Source organism: Dermacentor andersoni, chromosome 7 (assembly GCF_023375885.2).
Source record: "Dermacentor andersoni chromosome 7, qqDerAnde1_hic_scaffold, whole genome shotgun sequence".
Taxonomy (NCBI): Eukaryota; Metazoa; Arthropoda; class Arachnida; order Ixodida; family Ixodidae; genus Dermacentor; species Dermacentor andersoni.
Window position 1 is genome coordinate 174,438,135 of NC_092820.1, and position 19,601 is coordinate 174,457,735.

At 48.3% G+C, this 19,601-nt stretch overlaps 1 protein-coding gene across 4 annotated transcripts in view; it reads left to right on the top strand.

Annotated features, from left to right (window-relative positions):
* The window catches only part of LOC126533004 (potassium channel subfamily K member 1-like), a 358,646-nt gene that overhangs the window by 223,470 nt on the left and 115,575 nt on the right, over nt 1-19,601 (top strand). The window contains exon 1 of one of the 4 annotated variants that reach the window (XM_050180186.3): nt 15,274-16,753. The exons of 2 other annotated variants lie outside the window; for them this stretch is intronic. In XM_050180186.3, coding sequence (XP_050036143.1) covers nt 16,423-16,753 — 331 coding nt within the window. In that variant the 5' untranslated portion in view covers nt 15,274-16,422. Of the gene's footprint in view, nt 1-15,273; nt 16,754-19,601 lie in introns of those variants that run through there. One more of the 4 variants, XM_050180187.3, reaches the window with a different exon arrangement.

A 19,601-nucleotide genomic window follows, 5' to 3' on the forward strand; every position in this document is an offset into this window, starting at 1 on the left:
CGTCGTTGCGGCGCTCTGTTAAGAACGGCCAGCTGCAGTGCAAGTTTTGCCACCCAGTTGCGACTGTGGAGGCAACATTCCGGGAGCGTCACCGCCAACCTCTAGCCACGGCGTGACTAAGTCGACTTTGTGTCATGAACAATACGCGCATCCTCCACTCTCCGTCGCTTCAGCTAGGATGCGTTCCACGAAGCAGGCTTTGTGCTGAAACCGTCACCGTTACGCTCTAGCCTCATCGCCGTTGTGACTGAAGGAGTTCGACGAAGCAGGCTTTGTGCTGTTCGACGAAACAGCGCAACGCCGACCTGATCTGCTACGGATAGGGGAGTTGACGCGGAAACGCCGACGCAGGCTCCTTCCCACGCACCGACCAAGACGCAAGACAACGCGCTACCCGGTGCGGCTCCGAGTTCTACGAAGCCCCTCTGACGTCGGCTCCGGGCCATCGCACCGGTGTGTATGCGTGTGTGCGTGTGTATGTGTAACCCGTCCCGGAGAGAGGCGGCCTGTTTAAAATGACTGAACGAACGTTCGCGTCACCTTGTATCGGGAGAGGACCGAGTGTTTAAAAACCGCTGTTGTGCGGCTGCTCAGGTCACTCTCTCTCTCAAGCAGTCATGTTAGACTGATGTACTTTCTCAAACAGTCATGTTAGACTGGTATAAATACTGTAAATAAACCCTTATTCCTCGTTCTCGATGAGAAGCAGTCCTTCCCTTCATCAACGTCCTCAGCGTGGATAAGTTGGACGACGGCATGGGCCAGCTACCTTCTAATTCATGCCCGTCTCCAATCTTGACAACGGATTACGAGCGATGGGATTGAACCCCCCATCATAACAGCTCCTCGCTTGCGCCATTCGCAACTCCTCCCCGCCACGCGCCTTCGGAATTTACCGCCATGGCTACCGGCTCGCTCCGCGGGTCAATAATGAATTAAAAAGCCGTCAGTAAGTCTCTCTCTCTCTCTCTCTCTCTCTATATATATATATATATATATATATATATATATATATATATATATATATATATATATCCTACGCAGTGTTTGTTGTTGTCGTTGTTGTATTACTGGACGTGTTCCTTTTTTACTTGGTGCCGTATTATTACTAGAGAGGAGTGGATGTGCGCGAGCGTTGCTTCTTACGGTACCGTTCGCGGGAGAATCTATCGGACAAATATTGACAAGAAAAGATAGCACCCGCCGCAACCGCACAGGAAAAGCGGAAACCGGGAAAGGTTGGGCTGATGCCATACGCGCAGGAAGTTTCGCGCAACCTGGAGAGAATCGGACGTAAGCAGGGAGTGGGCGATGTTTTCACGGCCCCTTGTAAACTCTCTAGGTTGTGCGTGGTATGTACATGACCAGAGCAAGAAAAGCCCCTTCCAGTCCGTGAAGATGGTCGAACAGCGAAGCTGTGCGTGGAGCGCTGCCGACGTGTTTCCGCGTCCCGGGTGCGCATTTCGGGAGCGGCCCGCCGGCGCTGCCGTTTAAACCCGGCACCCCTGGCGCGCAGGTCAAGGGTCGGCCCTTCGACGACGAGCCCGTTCACGAGTCAACTCACGCTGACGCTCGCGGTATGGGCCGCTTCTTCCTCCTCAGGAGTACGCAGTATACTCGTGCTCTTCCCATAGCTGTAGCTGGGATGGAATGTGCGGAACCACTAATGCAAATCCCCGTATATTGGGCGCAAGGGCAAGCACTGGAAATGCGGGCGCTGCAATCGTTTTGACGATTGGTTGGATTGGTTCGCCAATTGACGTTGCCGCCAGGACTTCTTGCGCCAGCAAGAAGTGCCGGCAGCCACGCTCTCCTAGTATAGCGTTTCAACCGCTGGGTACTGTCCATCGGCCGCAAACCGCCAGCGTAATGTTTGTTTCTTTCACGGCAGGGTAGAATCAATCGTCGGCAAATTCGATGGCGATCTCGCTCGATCGCCAAAATTGCACCGTGTGACAGCCGTATAAGATTCGCGTATAACAAAGCATTCTCACAGGGTGAAAGGGGTCACTCTAACCCCTTTCACCCTGCTGAGCTCTTTTCCTCTGCCGCTAGGTCACGTGGCCCACTTTTAGCGAAGTCGGACATCGACGGCGCAGGATCCGCATAAACATCTTCGCTGTAAAAAGAGAAGCGCGAAACGTGCATGTGGGAAGAGACGCGCAAAGCCCTCTTTGGCTTGCGCCACTGAAGTCGTTTCGAAGTTTCCGCTTCGCTGCGGTAAAGTTTACATTAGCCAAACGAGTCGTTGTATAAACGACCGACTTGGGGAGCATTCGTCGTCTTTGACGGCTGGAGCGGGTGGTATATACGCACCTACCTGCGCGCATTAAAGAAGATTGCGGGTGCGCACTCCGCTCTTCGACAAATAATGCAACGATTGTGAGCCAGTGTAGTGGCCGACTCGTGAGAGAAGTCATATACGAGGCTGGCCAGATATATGCGCGCAATCAGCCACGCGCGTTATAAGTGTCCCGTCAGCAGCGCTGACGGATAAAGAAATAAGCGGCCTTCGTAGGCGTTAGGCTTCCTGGAACTTTCGTGTGCGAATCTGTATGAGCCTCGTATCTGCCTTTTGATTGTGCATGCGCGCCATGTCCGCTTCCTCGGAAACTGTTCGTTACACTTCAGTTGCAAGGAAGCGTCTGTCCTATCCCACAGCGTTTCCTTCCGTCCTTATTCCTCTCAACGACGCAACATGACATACCAACTGACCCAACGGTCAACGATTTTGGTAATCACGATTTTGTTCATATATACGGTTCTTATTGTCACACTGCTGCGTGTCCTAATGCTGACGAACTCGTTCTGAGTTTCTGCTGGGAATACACTGTTCCACACTGTAAAATAATTTACACCCTTAAACGTGAAAAAGGGTGTAAATTTGTCTATAACTCACACCCTTGGGGTGTTATCTATATAACGGACACCCTAAGGGTGTGAGTTATGGACACATTTACACCCTTTTTCCCTTTTTAGGGTGTAAATTATTTTACAGTGCAGGCGATAGTCTCGGTACAAAGAAATCGGTTTGTTGTTTAATAAATGTTGTCGCATTAATAAAATAGTTATGAGGCGTTGTATAATGAGAATATTGAGGTATACTATTTGTTGTAATTCATCGCGTAATTCTATACCGAACAGAGTGGATTTATTATATATGTGCGCTCCTGCGGTTAGAACGCAAAAGAAAAACGAACAAATTCTGCGGAAGAGCCTAAGGCAGCTGCCGGCTCAGCAGCACCGTCAGTGTTGGTACCATGCCAGATAGTGTGGCGCCGCCATGTGTAGCACATGGTGCGCAAAACACGTGTTACATAGGAACATCTGCAAAACGCGCGAATGGTCCCAAAATAAGGGCTTACGCGCTTATGATTACGATCACCGCACGAGTGGACGTGGAGTGGATGAACGAGGCCTACCACCTGAGTATAACGATAGCCGTTTCGCACTGGAATACGCCAAAATGATAGCCGCGGACCTTTCACCTACTCACGCTGATAAGCTTCACCATGTGTTTATAGCGTCGTACCGGGATGTTCTTCCCGCATCGAATCGTCACCGGCGTCGCAAACCCTATTCGTCGACGTCCGTATCGCGTTTCTGCTGCTGAACGTGCGATTATACAAAAGAAGTGAACAAGAAGGTGGACATTATAGAACCTTCGCGTATATCCCCTGGACAGCTCTACCCGCCGCGGTGGCTTAGTGGCTACGGTGTTGCGCTGCTAAGCACGAGGTCGCGGGATCAAATCCTGGCCGCGGTGGCCGCATTCCCACGAGGCGAAATGCAACAATGCCCATTTCCCGTGAATTGGGGGCACGTTAAACATCCCTTGGTGGACAGCGTTCGTCATATTCGAATTGCGGTTCTGGTACGTAAAACTCCGGAATTCAATGTTATGGGCATCTCTAGTTGTGCTCGTCAAGAAAAAAGATGGCGCCTAGCGCTTCTCGGCCGATTACAGACACCTGAACAAGATCATTAAGAAGGGCGTCTATCCGTTACCACGTATGATCATGTCCTTGACTGCCTCCATGGAGCGAGTTATTTTCCGTCCATCGACCTGCGGTGTGGCTATTGACCGGTTGCAATAGATCCTATGAACCGTGAGAAAACCGTATTTGTAACACCTGACGGACTATAACAATTTAACGTTATACCCTTCTGTGAATGCAATTCGCCAGCCATATTTGAGCGCATGATGAATTCGCTCCTTCGAGGCTTCAAATGGTGGACCTGCTTATGATGAAACTAGGTGACGTTATTGCTTTTTCAACGGCATTTGCCAGCGTCTGTCGGCCATTCTCCAAGTGTTCCGCTGGTCCTGTGCCACTTTGGTCGCCGTGAAATCAGTGCTCGGTCACCTTTTTAACGGTGGTGGAATCACATTTGACCCAGAAACAGTTCGCGCCGTGAAGCATTTCCCCGTACGTTCCTCAACCAAATACATTCGCTCCGGCATTCAGTCAGCCCATCGATGCCCCAATAGAGCGCGTCGGCCTCGATCTGTTTGGCTCCTTCCCTGCATCAACGTCAGGGAACAAATGGGTCGCTGTCACGACAGAGTATTCCTCGCGTTACGCTATTACACGCTCACTTTCAGTCAGCTGTGCTACCGATATTGCCGACTTCCTTCTCCACGATGTGATCCTGCATCACGGAGTGTTGGTGGTGGTGTTGCAGCAGGCGGGGTTAGCCTGGCATACATGGCCGGCAGTTCTTCCGCCTGAACCTCCTATGAGTGTCACTGTGTGCGTCACCATGCAGGTGTCGAAGAGCCCCGTGTCTCTCATGAAGGCAATCAGCAGTCGTTGCGCCCTCTTCCTGATTGCCGCAGGCCCTCCGGGGAAAACGAAGTCTTCAAAGGTCCGGTGCGAAAAACCATTCTTTTGCAGGCTGTCGACCATCTCTTTCGTTCCTGTATCGAACTGCGGGCATATCCAAATGAAATGTTCGATGTCGCCGATATCACCACAGAAGGCACATAACGGGGAAGCGCATCGTCCAGTCTTGAATAACCAAGCCGGAGTGTATACGTGGAGTGGGTTCGGATGCGGTACAACTACGTTGCTTCTTCCCGAGTAAGTCCATGGGTCACATATATAGGCTAGGTGCGGAGTCTGGTGGATGCCCCTAAAGTGAATGCGGATTGCATTCTTAGGGTTCTGAAAAATCTTTGGCACTCCTACTTTCAGGACACATGTCAGTGCCAGGCGTGCAAGAGCGTCAGCTTTTTCATTTCCTTCAATTCCTACGTAGGATGGTATCTACTGACATTTTACGTTAAATCCCTTGCTCATTAGAACTTTGTTCAGTACCAGAGATTGCCTTGTAAACTTGTCTCGAGGTAGACCACGGTGTAATCGTTGTAAGGCTCACTTTGAATCCGTCAGCACCACGACGTTACGTGCGGAATAAGTGCGTAGTTTTCGCAAGGCCGCGGTAATGGCGGCACTTTCTGCTGTTGTGGACGAAACTACGCGATCCAGGCGGCCACGCCACGATACATCAAGGGAGGGTATGCAGAAGGCCGTGGCGCAGCTGTTTCTCTGTGCACGCACGGACCCGGCTGGGTACACTTGTAGGTGGCTTTGAAACGCTGTGATCAAGTGGTCTAGCACAAGAAACTTTGCTTCGGCAGTTGAAATGGTGCGTTTCGCCGGTACGTGGGGTACACTGAGGCTGCACGTAACGTCCGAAAAAGACCATGGTGGGTCGAGGCGACTCCGTTTAGGCCACTCCAATCCTAAAGATCGAAAGGTGTTCAGCGCCGCGTGGAAATGGGAGCGAGTTCTTGCTCGTAGCCGCCGGAGAAACGCCGCGCCTGCGGGGCACTCGCCCAGCCTTAAAAGCTGCATGATCAGCAAGGCCTGAGATGCCAAAAGGCGAAGTGGAGGACACTCCGCTTCATTACTAACCTTCTTGTTTGAAGCCACCTGAGGAGCTCCCATTGCCAAGCGAAGTCCCTTCCTGTGCACTGCCTCCAAGCGCTCGAATTGGCTCCGTGATGGTGATATCAGCGGCAGCTGATAAAGAATGCGGCTTGTTATCAGTGCAGCGTTCAGTTTAAGCATAGACATATGGTGAGCACAGATGCTCCCCGATCGCGGTCCTTACTTTTTGTCCCGGGACATCGATGACCTTTTGCGCTTGTCTTTCACAACACACAAGGTCACCATCGCCTATCAGATTCAGACGAACGACTGACTCGCACCACTACCGACATGCTCTCTCTGTACGTTTCCGCCGACCACCGCGACTGGGATACTACACTACCCTTCGTTAAATTCGCCTATAATTCGTCGCGCCACGACACTGCAGGTTGTTCACCGTTCTAATTTTTTGTGTGTTTTTTTTGCCGTGAACCGACACCACCCATGAATACTTTACTGCCGGCCGCTCCGCCACAACCGTCGGAGTACGCGCAAGATGCCATCGCAAGGGCAAACGCTGCGCGTCATATCGTGCATGACCGCCTTATACGATGTCGCAGGCGTCATAGAAGTTTCGTTACGATTGCCGTCATGAGGCTGCCTACTCTCTTGGATTCTCCTCTGGTCGCCAACTCGAAGAGTTGGTCTTTCAGCGGTCTACCACGCGGTCCTTATTTCGTTCTGCGCCAAGTCAAGATTGTACAAGTACAAGATTGTACTGGCAAAGCTAATGGTGCCATCTGCGGCGGTCCAGACTGATATTAGTTCACGTGATTCAGCTGAAGCCGTATAACACGTCCGTTGATGCTGCACTCTGACCTGGCCGGATGGTGCGAGTGTTTTCGCCCGGGGGATAACGTCGCGAGACAGAAGACTGCAGCATTAGGCCGGCACCAATGAAGAAGAGGTCGCTCGTCGCCGTCTTGGCTGCTGTTACGTCTGTGCTGCTCGCCTCACTTGTAAATACTTGTCAATATCCGTTTATTGTGCAGCATTATCATCAAAGGTAGTATCTCTCTCTCTCTCTCTCTCTCTATCTATCTATCTATCTATCTATCTATCTATCTATCTATCTCTCTCTCTCTCTCACTCTCTCTCTCTCTGTCGACAGTGGCACTTGTTCAGGAGACGTTTACTGCGCAACTTTTTTAACTATATGTATAATTGTTTTCAGTCATGTGGAAGGCCTCTTTTGCTTTTTATCTATGCCTCAGAGCAATATGAAAAAAAATTTTTTGCTCGTTTTACCGAACCCCGTTTAAACTAAGCCAGCCAATGCATTCTAACCGCCGCGCCGTCTCAGTGGCTATGTGGCGCTCTGCTGCTGAGCACGATGTCGTGGGCTCGATTCCTCGCAAGCGACGACCGTATTCTCACGGGGCGAAGGGCAGAATCGCTACTTAGATTTAGGTACATGTACGCAACGTGGTCGAAATTAATCCGGGGCCCCCCGCAACGGCGTCTCTCATAACATGTGTGTTTCAATTCGAACGTTGAGCTCCCTTCATTTAACTTTCTTTCTTTTCTTCTTTCTTTCTTTCTCTCTTTCTTGTGGGGAGCGGGGTGGTGGGAGGCGGGTGGAGAAGTAAAGAAAAGCCTCGAATTTTCGTGTACTCGAATCAACTAAACTTTTCCGATTTTCTGTTTACCGAAGATAGATATTCAGTTCGCGATTCCGAAGTACTAGCGCCGTGGGCTAAGGAAATAACGCGCTGTCGACCAATCAATCGTTATGCGATTAAGACCCGGCGCTCACATTTAATGCGCGTCCAGCGCGTCCTGCAACATCGGGAACGACCGGGCACACTTACCTAGAGTAACTCGATTTACGTCTCACTTCTTGCACTGGTGGTTCGGCGGAAAGCGCGTCGTGTTTGTTTGTTTCTTTAATGATTTTCACTTGACAGCGTTAAATCATCTGCTCCGGCGTGGTTTGGGCGGAGGCTGCGTCCGCCTTCACAGAAGTCGTTGTTTTTCACTTAGAAACACAGAAAGTTTGATGTAATAGTTCTGCGAAAACCCGTAAAAGTGGAGAGGAGTAATTAATAAAGGGAAAGTGAGACATTCACCCGATCGTATAAATTGCTACAAACGAAATCCATACGGGTTCATCGAAGGAAAAGCCTCGCAGATGAAGAAACATTCGTCTGGTATGGGACTCGAACCCGGGACCAAAGCCCGTATGGGCTTCCTTTGTAGCAATTGCTGCGATTGGATGGATGTATTATTTTCGCTTTATTATAAACATAGAAAGGTGGGCTATTGTCGTCGTCGTCTTCTACAAGAATTACTGGAGGGAACTCTGGCGTTGCGATTGTTCATGGGACGAATGTGTAGTATAACAAGGAGGGTAGCACGTCAATTTGCGCAATCGTTGTTGCTCTGCAGTTTTATTTATTTATTTATTTATTTGTTTATTTCAAACGTTGCTGAAAAGTTTCAGATGAATGACGTTCGGCAAACGCATCCGAGTCGAGCTTATTCCATTTGGAAATTGTACGTGGCAAAAAAAAAAAAAAAAGGAAAACTTTGAATGCATTAACTCTTCTAGTGTAGGGTAAGAAGGCATAAAGGTGATTAACAAGCGGTGACAGTCTTCCCGGAGGCTGCAAATATAAACTAGGCTCTTTTTTATTATACAGACGATACAGGATTTCAGGCCTGCATGCGATCTGTCTGCGCACAGACATTTTTTTTTTTTTTTTAATGCGAGCCCGGTGAAGTAAAGCAGCCAGCGACTGCGTTCTCTGGAAGCATGGATAAATGAACCTGGCTGCTAGTCGTTGCATTCGTTCCAGCCCATTCACTAGCTTTTGACTGTGCGGATCCCAAATTATGCTATACTACTCTAAAGTTGGTCCCACTTTTCTTTTATTGAAATGAAAATAAAAGAAAGAGACGTAGTCACCTTATAATGGTGACGGCTATTCCTTTTCTCATGGCAGAAACAACAATATAAAACAAAATATGTAGGAAAATGAAAAAAGAAGAAAAATAAATCACTTCATAGGGTGAGAAAGCCACAGCACAGTCCTATACGCCCACTATTGTTTTATAAGTTATAAGCTTTGTTTCAGACATGACATGTCTTAATCTTCGTCTTAAAACGCCCAGCTTGCCTTCAGACAATCCACATGCAGATATATTCAATGTGGTTCTTTCAGCTTAAATTTGAAGTAATTGTAACGCCGATGTAATTTAACTGAGTGGATCACCTAACTGTTTCATTCTTAACTTCATACGTTTCTATTCGCCCTTTTCGTTACCTCAAGTGTAAGGTAGCAAACCGGGCGCTCGTCTGGTTGACCTCCCTGCCTTTCCTCTCCTTGCTCTCTCTCTCTCTCTCTCTCTCTTATACGTAAACGCCAGTGGCCTTTTCTTATTTGATACAGACGTAGCGGCAGTTTTGTCAAGATTGATTCTCACGTCCCATTTCTCACGCCACTCTCCAACAGCTCTCAAAGAATCATTGAGCAAGACTTGGTCAGTGACACTTTTCATGCGAGAGAATAGCACAGTCATCAGCAAACAGTCTCACATAGCGAACACTTTTTGCAATATCGTTGATACATAACGAAACGCGCCGTTAGTAAACATTGCGTTCCGCCTAGCGTTATATATTTCTTTTAATTTTCAAGAAATCTTGGTCTCTTTGAACACAGAAGGAAATAAAATATCTGCGCCCATGCGTAATCACTGCGAGTTGCTGCAGTTATAACGCAACATTTTCTTGAATATTGTCAACTTACGAAATCGCAAAATCGAGATGGAAGACAGACAGACAGACGAAGCTTAGGCAAATACGTGCGCGTACTGCTGCTACGGCGTAGCTACGCACGGGCCGCCGCTGTTCCCCCGCGCGCTGGCTTAGCCGCCACGCAAATTGCAGCTCCCGTCCGTGGGTAAATTTTGTTCCTCGACCGTTCTTCTGCTGTTGTTTCTGGTCAAGCTGCCTCGGCCTGTGCTGGAAAAGGGTTTTTCCGTGCGTGAAAGAAGCCCGCAAATACACACAAAATTGCCGCGCGACTGGCCGCTCGAGGCACTTTGCGTGTATTCGCAGGCTTCTTTCACTCTGGGAAAAACACTTTTATATAGCACGTATTGAGCAACAGAAAGCTGTATCGGGAGCTTTTCATCTTGCTCTACAATTTTCTCTTTTACACCTTTAATCTAATTATAATATTTTAGAAGTTGATTAATTAATTAGGATTCATTATGTAATTAGGCAGAATGCAAAAAATAGTCTGAGTATATCCAAGCGCAGGCAAACAAAATTACCTTGGTTCTATCCAGCTACGAAGCAGTTGCATGTTTTTAAAGTTTGGCTCAAGTAATGTGAAGCACTCTGTATATGCATTAAAGGGACTGACAACCAATTTTCATGGTACCCATTTTTTTAGTGCAATGAAAAGCTTACCGGTCAGAGTGTTTAATCGTGAAGTGCTAACGCGGAAAACACCGTGGAACATTTTTATTAGAATTTTTCGATCAGTGAGTCGTAGTCGTTCACTAGAAGTAGGCTGAAAACGATGATAGGTGAGCGCGATAGCGATTATACACACCGGCATTAGTGGGAAGCGGACGACAAGTGTGGCAGTGCTGTAACAAAGTATAATTTTGTTTACCAAGTCTATGTTCATGCGATTCATGATTTCCGAATTGTTAACTGATTTCTGCGATAATAGCTACGTGTTTTCGTGGTTTCCTGTCCAACTGCTTTGGTGTTTAACCAGCCAAAACGAAACCAATCTGATAGAAAACGAAACGACGCCTTCACACGTGATACGGATTTCTGCGTCTTGCCGTAACCACGCGTGCGCTTTTGATTTCCGAAGCATAGAATTATGCGCGAGTGTCTAATAATATAACAACTGAAATTTTAAGCAATAATTATGATGTACTTAATAACAGTCGACTTACGTACAGTAATTTTATAGAATACATCCGAAGTGCCAAGACTTCCCGCCGTGGCTGCTTAGTCGCTGTGGTGTTAGGTTGCTAAGCGCGAGGTCGCGGGATCGAATCCCGCCCACGGCGGCCGCATTTCGATGAGGGCGAAATGCGAAAACACCCGTGGAACTGAGATTTAAGTGCACGTTAAAGAACCCCAGGTGGTCCAAATCTCTGGAGTCCTCCACTACGGCGTGCCTCATAATCAGATCGGGGTTTTGTCACGTAAAACCCCACAATTTTTAAGTACCAAGATTTCGCCGCCAGGTCTCGCCACTTGCTGGTTTTTGAGACTTTCTTTGCCAGTTCAAATTATAATTCCTACTTAAATCGCTAACAGCGTGCTGGATTCTATCACTATAAATCGGGGTCATTTCATTTCCATCAACGTCTCACAACATATTCCGGCCAGTTGTGGCCAACAAATTCTGGCCAGTCTCTTTAAATGACAGCTTTGGTGCCTGTTATAGGCGTCTAAAATAGCAATCTTTAGTGCCTAAACATCCAGTTTCTAGTCAACATCATTCTTCCCTCGACAAGCATCGTACATCGCCCTCGTGCTCGTCACGTGACTGCATGGACATCTGACACCGTGCATCCTCCTAATTTCGAGTTTGCGTTTGGGCATAGGTTGTGAGGGGTGTAGTGCATAAATATAAAGAAATACATGAGAATAAACTTGCGACATTTGGGGTTGATAAGCATTTCTTAAGATTACACGTTGCGTAATATGAAAGTAAAAAAAAAAACTCATTGCTCTTCCACTCTGTGAAGAAGGATGACCAGCAAACCTGTCTATGTGGGCCCCCTAATGGCGAACTGCACCTCCGCTGCGGGTCGGCCCGGCCTTGCACTATCTTCTGGACCAGCCCACGTATGGGGAGTGCTTAACGCCTGCTCCACCTCCGCCGCGGGTCGGCCCGGCCTTGCACTATCTTCTGGACCAGCCCACGTATGGGGAGTGCTTAACGCCTGCTTCACCTCCGCCGCGGGTCGGCCCGGCCTTGCACTGTCTTCTGGACCAGCCCACGTATGGGGAGTGCTTAACGCCTGCTTCACCTCCACTGCGGGTCGGCCCGGCCTTGCACTATCTTCTGGACCAGCCCACGTATGGGGAGTGCTTAACGCCTGCTTCACCTCCGCCGCGGGTCGGCCCGGCCTTGCACTGTCTTCTGGACCAGCCCACGTATGGGGAGTGCTTAACGCCTGCTTCACCTCCACTGCGGGTCGGCCCGGCCTTGCACTGTCTTCGGGACCGGTCCACGTATGGGGAGTGCTTAACGCCTGCTTCAGCTCCGCCGCGGGTCCGCCCGGCATTGCACTATCTTTGGGATCAGCTCACGCCTGCTTCACTTCCACCGTGGGTCGACCCGGTATTATAATATCTTCAAAGCTTGAATAACAGCGCAAGGACAGCAGAGGGGACAGAAGCGAGAACAGAGCGCTAACTTCCAAAAGATTATTTTCTTTTCAGAAAGCATAGGAAGATTTATAGCCACACAATAGCACACCAACCATACGCAGAACGCCGCGACAAAGCCATACAAAATTCAACGTGTCATCGATAGCCCAAGGTATCTGACCTCCTTGTCAGTATAAGCGCGACAAAGATGGCTGCTGACGCACCCATCTTTTAAACATGGAATTTTTCCCGCTTCGATGGTTTCACGTGTGACACGGTCACCGTGTTTTGCCACGATACTACATTCTTTGTATCTTGGCGTACATCCACACATGAGGCAGTGGGCAGAAAGCCCACCCTGTTTAGCGCGGTCAACATTGCACTGGTGCTCTTTCATTCTTTCGTTAACGCAGCGGCCCGTCTGTCCGATATAATATTTACCATAGGACAGAGGAATCCGATACACCGCGTTGTTTGTGCAATCTATGAATTTATTCTTGTGTGTGATAAAGCACCCTCGTTTGGACCTAGATGCTGGGACGGTTATTTTGCACAGGTTGCCTAATTTTTCAGGGGCAGGGAAGACAACTTTGTCGTTAACACGCTGAGTGACCTTTTTCAGATTGTGCGCGATTCTATGGATGTACGAGATTGGCATGGCATGGCATGGCAAGAACTTTATTTTAGTCCAGAGAAACTAGGGTCCGAGGGCACAAGCCCCCAGGCTAAGTCGGTGGCTCCGCCCACGTAGGCACCGATAGGCCAAAGGCTTTCCCGATGTCGTGAGCTCTCCGGACGGCCAGAAGTTGATCTTGGAGGACTTCGCTGTTACCGCAATTTTTGTCTATACCGAGTTGCTCCGTCTGGATTTTCATTCACCACGGATGAACAGCTGCACAGCAGGCCTTCAGCAACAGAGACTTGTACAAGCGACGGATAGCCTGGCGAAGTTAACCGTTCAGACTGCTTACAAAAGCTGTCGATCATTTTATGTTCGCAGGAGTTTCTTAAGGAATTTTTGAAACATGAGCTAACAATGCCACGTTTTATAAGTTTAGAGTGCGCGGAGTTGAATGGAAGTAGTGGCTTGTTGCCCACATGGGTAGTATATCCAACAAGAACGGTTTCGTGCAAAAGTAGCTTAACATCTAGGTATCTTACTACACCATTCTCTGAAAATTCATGGATTAGTTCTAGTGGTTTAAAGCATTTGCGCACTGTGCCCATAACTAAAAAAGCATCAGACTGGTACGAACGGGCATCACTGTCAAGAAAAATTAGAAAGTCATCAACGTATCTAAAAGCAGCTATACCGTTAGTGTTGATAAAAGCATCCGACACAGATCTGTCAAGTTTTGCTAAAAACAAATCACTTAATATGGGAGCGATGCATGAGCCGATGCAAATGCCTTCTTTTTGGAGGTGAGGTTTACCATCCCAATGGATGTAAGTCGACTGTAGATAAAAGAAGTAATTCTACAAAAAAAAACACTGACCCTGATACGGACTGCGTCTGGAACGTTGAAGGAGTAGTGAAACATGTGGTATAGAATAATAAAGGCCCTTAACGTCAACTGAAAAAATCAAACATGTTTTCATTGCATGGGGGAGTGACAAATTGCTGGACTGCATCAGAGTTTTTTTAAAAGAAAGAGATCGTCCACTTTTAAACAATTTAGGTTTTTCTGTAAGAAAAGAGCGACGCATATTTACCAGGTGCCATTTTCTAAAACGATAAGCCTAAAGGGCATGTCAACTTTATGAATTTTCGCAGAGAAGAAAACTTCAAGGGAAAAATTTTTGACATGCCCTTTAAAACAGATTCGAGGTTTAACCTACGACAAATGACATTGGCTCTGCTTTTGATCTTTTTCATGAAAGTCTGAAAGAGTACAAGTAAAATGTTGACCGCGCTAAAGAGGGTTGGTTTCTTGCCCATTTCAGCACGTGTGGATGTAAGCCAAGATACAAGTATCGTGGCAAAACACAGCGATCGTGTCACGCGTGAAACAATCGAAGCGGCAAAAATTCTATCTTTAAAAGATGGGTGCGTCAGCTTTGTCGCGCTAACTGACGAGGAGGTCAGATACCTCGGGCTATCGGTGCCACGTTGAATGTTGTATGGCTTTGTCGCGGCGTTCTACGCATAGTTGGCGTGCTAATGCGTGGCTATGAAACTTGCTATGCTTTCTGAAAAGAAAATAAACTGTTTGAAGTTAGCGCTCTGTTCTCTCTTCTGTCCCCTCTGCTGCCCTTGCGTTGTTATTCAAACTTTAAAGAATGTTTTACTAGCAAACCCAATCTTACACCCTTCTTAAGTACTTCGGGGTCGGCCCACTTATGGGGAGCGCTTAACGCCTGCGTCACCTCCGCCGCCGTTCGGCCCGGCACACGAACAGGATAGTGAGGAAAGTTGTCCATAACAGCTTCGCTGTAAAAGTAAATGCTACGCATCGCCGTCAGTTGTAAAGCATCTAAATTACCGCTTCACGAAAGCTTCGATACACGTAGGTTTGAACATGTGCGCTGGATCTGCATAATTTTTCTTACAGCGAAGTCACGTGACGAATCGGTGCTTCATTCACTCAGGTCGGTTTCGTATTTGCACGATCATGTGAATCGTTTGATACTTATTGAAAGCCAGATTATTATTATGTGACGTACTGTTTGCTTTAGTTGTCCATTCCGTACCACATGGAGCACAACTTAGTCGCCATTACAAACGATATTCTGGCAGGGAGGGACACGTGTTTTGAAGGCGCAGGCGTTCCCATAGTTGCGCTTTTTATTGGCTTGCGCTAGCTCTATGTTCCGCACCAGTCACAGGTTCTCATAAGTGGCCGTGTTTGTTTCTCTATTGCTCTTTTTTCTCCTCCCTGAAAACGTGATACCAGAGAAGTCCAGTTTCTGAAAAATAAAAGTGTGCGTGCGTGCGTGTGAGGGGAGAACGAGAGCGGGGCGTTCAAAGAACACGCAATTTGCAATCATTTCGCTTCTCTGCACAGGACGAGGAAGTTGAGGTGGTGAGGCAGGATGGGAGCAGGGCTTAGAAGTGTCGTTACCATTATATCGTTATCATCTCGCTGCTGAAGAGACCGACACCGACCAACCATATCATCATGTTTTATCTATTTGTTCTTTGCATTCGGGTTTTAACAGTTCGCAATGGGTACAAGTGGGTACAGGTACAGGCTGACGTCACAATTGCAGGAATGAATCTGCGATTGCGTTTGGCTCTATCAAACTATGTCTTATGAACTGCAAAAAAAAAAGAAAAAGAAAAAAGTTTCCCGTGGTTGAGCGATTGTGCGGCGACGTGTTATCAGTACATGCGCGAATGCCGGAGCCCAGCGGACCTCCTCTTCCATCCTTCTTTCCAGAGATATTCCATAAACCGCCGTCGTCATCCTCTTCCCTCCACGCCTCTTTCTCTCTCTCAATATTCTCTTTCTTCCTTTCTGCGCGGGCTAGGCGTGCGGCAAAACCGGCGCGTGTTTGCGAAAGGGAAATGCGATCAGAAGAGCGAGCTGGCGGCTGCTGTAACCATACGGAGGAAGTGACGTCGCTGGGTGCTCGCTGTTTCCGAGAGTACCCTGCCGGAGCTGGGGGCGCCACTTCCGCGCCGCTCTAGAAAGCAGACGACGGGCGGCCGGCGGCGGTCGTCTGCTCGGCTCCCTCTGAAAAGGCTGCGACAGCGGCTCGGCCACGTCTGCTTTCGCGTTTGGTTCGTACCGCGCTCGTTCTTCTGCATCGACGGTAGCTAACGACAATCGCTTTGCCTCAGCAGACAAAACAGACAGTACACATCTGGTGCACCCCTGTGCGACGAGCTATTATGGCCTATCACTTTCAGAAACTGTTACTTAGGTTAATCTTTCACCGCATCTCTTGACCGTTGGGTCCGCCGCGCTCAGTTCCCTGTGCTTCTCTCGCGTTTCGCTTCGTCGCCATCTGCTCCCGCATCACCGCTCGCTCCGCCGTCGTTTGCCTGCGTTGACCGACGACTCGCCAGCCTCTCGCTGCAGACGACAGCTGTGTGCAACAGGTTGAGCGGTAGCCTTGCCGACAACTCGACGACCGCCTGTGTGAGTGGGTGTTGTCGTTGCTTCTCTTTTCGAGACGGAGACACCGTCTATGATGGACCGTAATCTCGAGATCGGAGGTGGCGAGATGATGATGGTCACGGACACGCAGAAGCTCGTCCTTCCCCAAAGCACGGAAAGCCTGGTAAAGCCTATGAGTTACGCCGGCGGCGGCGGTAACGGCAAGTCGGCGCACTACAAGCGCCTGATGGGGATGCGGCGGAGCAACTTCCTTCTCGTGCTGCTCGTGCTGATGCAAATGAGCTACTTGTGTTTCGGCGCATTCATGTTCTGCAGCTTTGAAGGACCGGGAGAACAGGAACTGAGGCGGCACCTGAAGATGTTCCGCGCGGCCTTTCTGAGGAACTTCTCCTGCCTCAACGGTGAGCTACCGTGTTTTTTTTTTTTTTTCTCGCATACAAATAACCGGAATGGAAGTAGAAATGTTATATTTTAGCTGCTAATTATTAGGTGGTGGTGGCGTTATATTCGAGGATTACGCATTGATTTTCTAACCTTGCGGGGTGCGTCAAACTGAAACGTCGTTGAAAGATCAGCATACTTCAACTACGTGGTTTTAGTGAAGTAATGGTCAAATTAAAAAACGATGACACCATCTTCGTAACTTTTTCGTCAACTATCCGCCGTTCGTTAAGTTACGCCCGTAGCTGCCATGGCGTAATGCGACAGATTATAAACTTGACCTACTGAAGTGCCTCATGCTGCGAGACATTCTCTGACGCACGAAGAAAGTTGACTCGTGTCTGCAGAACCCACGAAGCCCGTATGGGTAGCTAAAATGTCAGTGCGGGCTCAAAGGCCATGCAGCTACATACAAAGTGCTCTCTGCGTATAAAAATGTCAAAACAGCCGCGAGAGCTCCTTGGCGATTTCTATGTTGACTGAGAAACTTGGCTTGCCGGCAGCCTCGTCTTCTCACCTCTTTTCCTCTGACGTCAAGAGAGTAGCGCTAGAGCTGTGATTTGCGGTATGGCTGAAAAGCCGTTCCTCTCCACTTGTTGCAGGTCAACCCAGTTTATTATTGGAATGCACAGACGTCCACACATCTGACTAGAACGCTCGAGTAATGCGCTGCAGAGAATGCGAAGAAAAATTATGGGGTTTTACGTGCCAAAACCACTTTCTGATTATGAGGCACGCCGTAGTGGAGGACTCCGGAAATTTCGACCACCTGGGGTTCTTTAACGTGCACCTAAATCTAAGTACACGGAGAATGCGAAGAATAATAAGACTACAGCAGGTGCAAAGTTTAACATATGCCGATCGAGACCGGGTGACTGCCTTATGCGCGGTATACTGCTTGAAAATGTCGCTCAAACCGAGCAAACCCACCAAGGTTTCTCATTTGCTGTGGTGTTCTGCTGCTCACCATAAGGTCGCGGGTTCGATTCGCAGCTTGCGGATTGGAGCGCAATGCGAAAACACTCGTGCGCTCGCGAGCAAATGTTCGCAAACCAATGGTGCCCCGAAAAAAAAAAGTTAAGTTTCTTTTCGTCGCAGCCTAAATATGCCGCGGATGAAATCAAATTTCATCCGTGGTGGTTTCCAATTACGAGCGCGGGCTCGACCAATGCAATGTATTGAAGGAATTACGCGTTGCACAGCTGCGCTAGAATATATATATATATATATATATATATATATATATATATATATATATATATATATATATATATATATATATATATATATATCCTGACGCCGTCACCTCCAAGCCGTTGGTCGCGACTTTCCGTTAAAGAACCCCAAAAGGGTTGAATTTAATCTACCCACTACGGCATCCTTCATTACCTACTGTGCATTTTCGGCACGTTAAAACAACACAATTGTAATATATTAAAACCGAGCAGAAAGAAAGTTCAGACAGAAACTCCTCTGGGAGAGAGAGAGAGAGAGAAGAATACAGGAAGGCAGGGATGTTAACCAGTCAATAGTCTGGTTGGCTACCCTACACTGGGGGAAGGGAGAAGGGGAAGAGAAAGAAGGGAGAGAGAAGGTGTAGGTACGTGTACGGACAGCACCTTAGTTAAAGTCGCTCGAGCAAACCAGAAGTTCTGAGAAAACACAAAAGTGCCTTCACTGCCTTCTGAGCCGATGATCGGTAGGGACGGTGCTCTAATATTGTCTGTTCACTCAGAGGACGATCGTCTAGTTTCCTCAATGTGTCGGACAAATACTGTCTTTGTGCTTGAAATTGAGGACAATGGCACAATATGTGGTCAATGTTCTCCTCGCATGCGCAAACATCACATGCAGGGAGTTGTCTAAGTATGCGTAAGGATCGTGTCGCTTGATCAGCTCCACGCAGCCCGATGTCATTATCAGTGTTATGAAACTTGATCCGAACAGCGCTACGGCAACACGAACTGCTGAGGACGGCGGCGCAAGGTGAATTGAAGACGCAAGCAAACTACTGCAGGGGGCGGTGCCAGGTGCGCTGATGACGTTCTGATCATTATAAGCTGCTATCACTCTTTAGCACCTTATCCATCCGCGTCGAACCGTTATCGACCGTGATCAACCGTATTCCCGCGGTGGCTGCGTACGGCGCGGCCGCGCGGGCCCTATCTTGAAAGCGATCTGCGTTGGGGACAGAGTGCGCCTAGTGCTGATAGCTTCGTGTGCGCTGTGTTCTCGCCCTTAGTTCGCGTTGAAGCGAGAGGCAGCACGAAGGTCAATTCGCTTGCCGCTGCTCACCCTATATTGAAAGCGATCGTCTTACGTGACCGACGGAAGCACGGACGGGGGTTATCCCATTGGGTAGCCATAGAAATGTTTTCGCTTTTAAAAACAAAGAAAGAAATTGTTCTTATGCTTCTCAGCACCGCGTTTATGCGCTAATTCGGGAGTTTTACATATTGATTACCCAAAGTTAGGGGCTGCTATCGGCTTGTGGTAAAAAAGAACGCAAGAGGATTACGAAACAACAGGACCCGTTTTTACAAAACAATAATAAATTCTTAAACAACCGCTGAACGCGTATACAACCACATCTATAGGACTCTTAGTGAAAACAGATGCCAGCAAGTCCCGTGATGTTGGACGTGTATTGCCAGAGGTCGTCCAATGGCAAGCCGCACCTGTACGAACGAAAAGCTTTGTGAATTCGGTCCCTGAATAAGCTTGGGTTTTGTTTTGCGTATGTGCGAACCTACGGGCGGAAGGTTCATGCGACGGTAGTTGCCACCTCCCGAAACTGTTTCCTTTGGA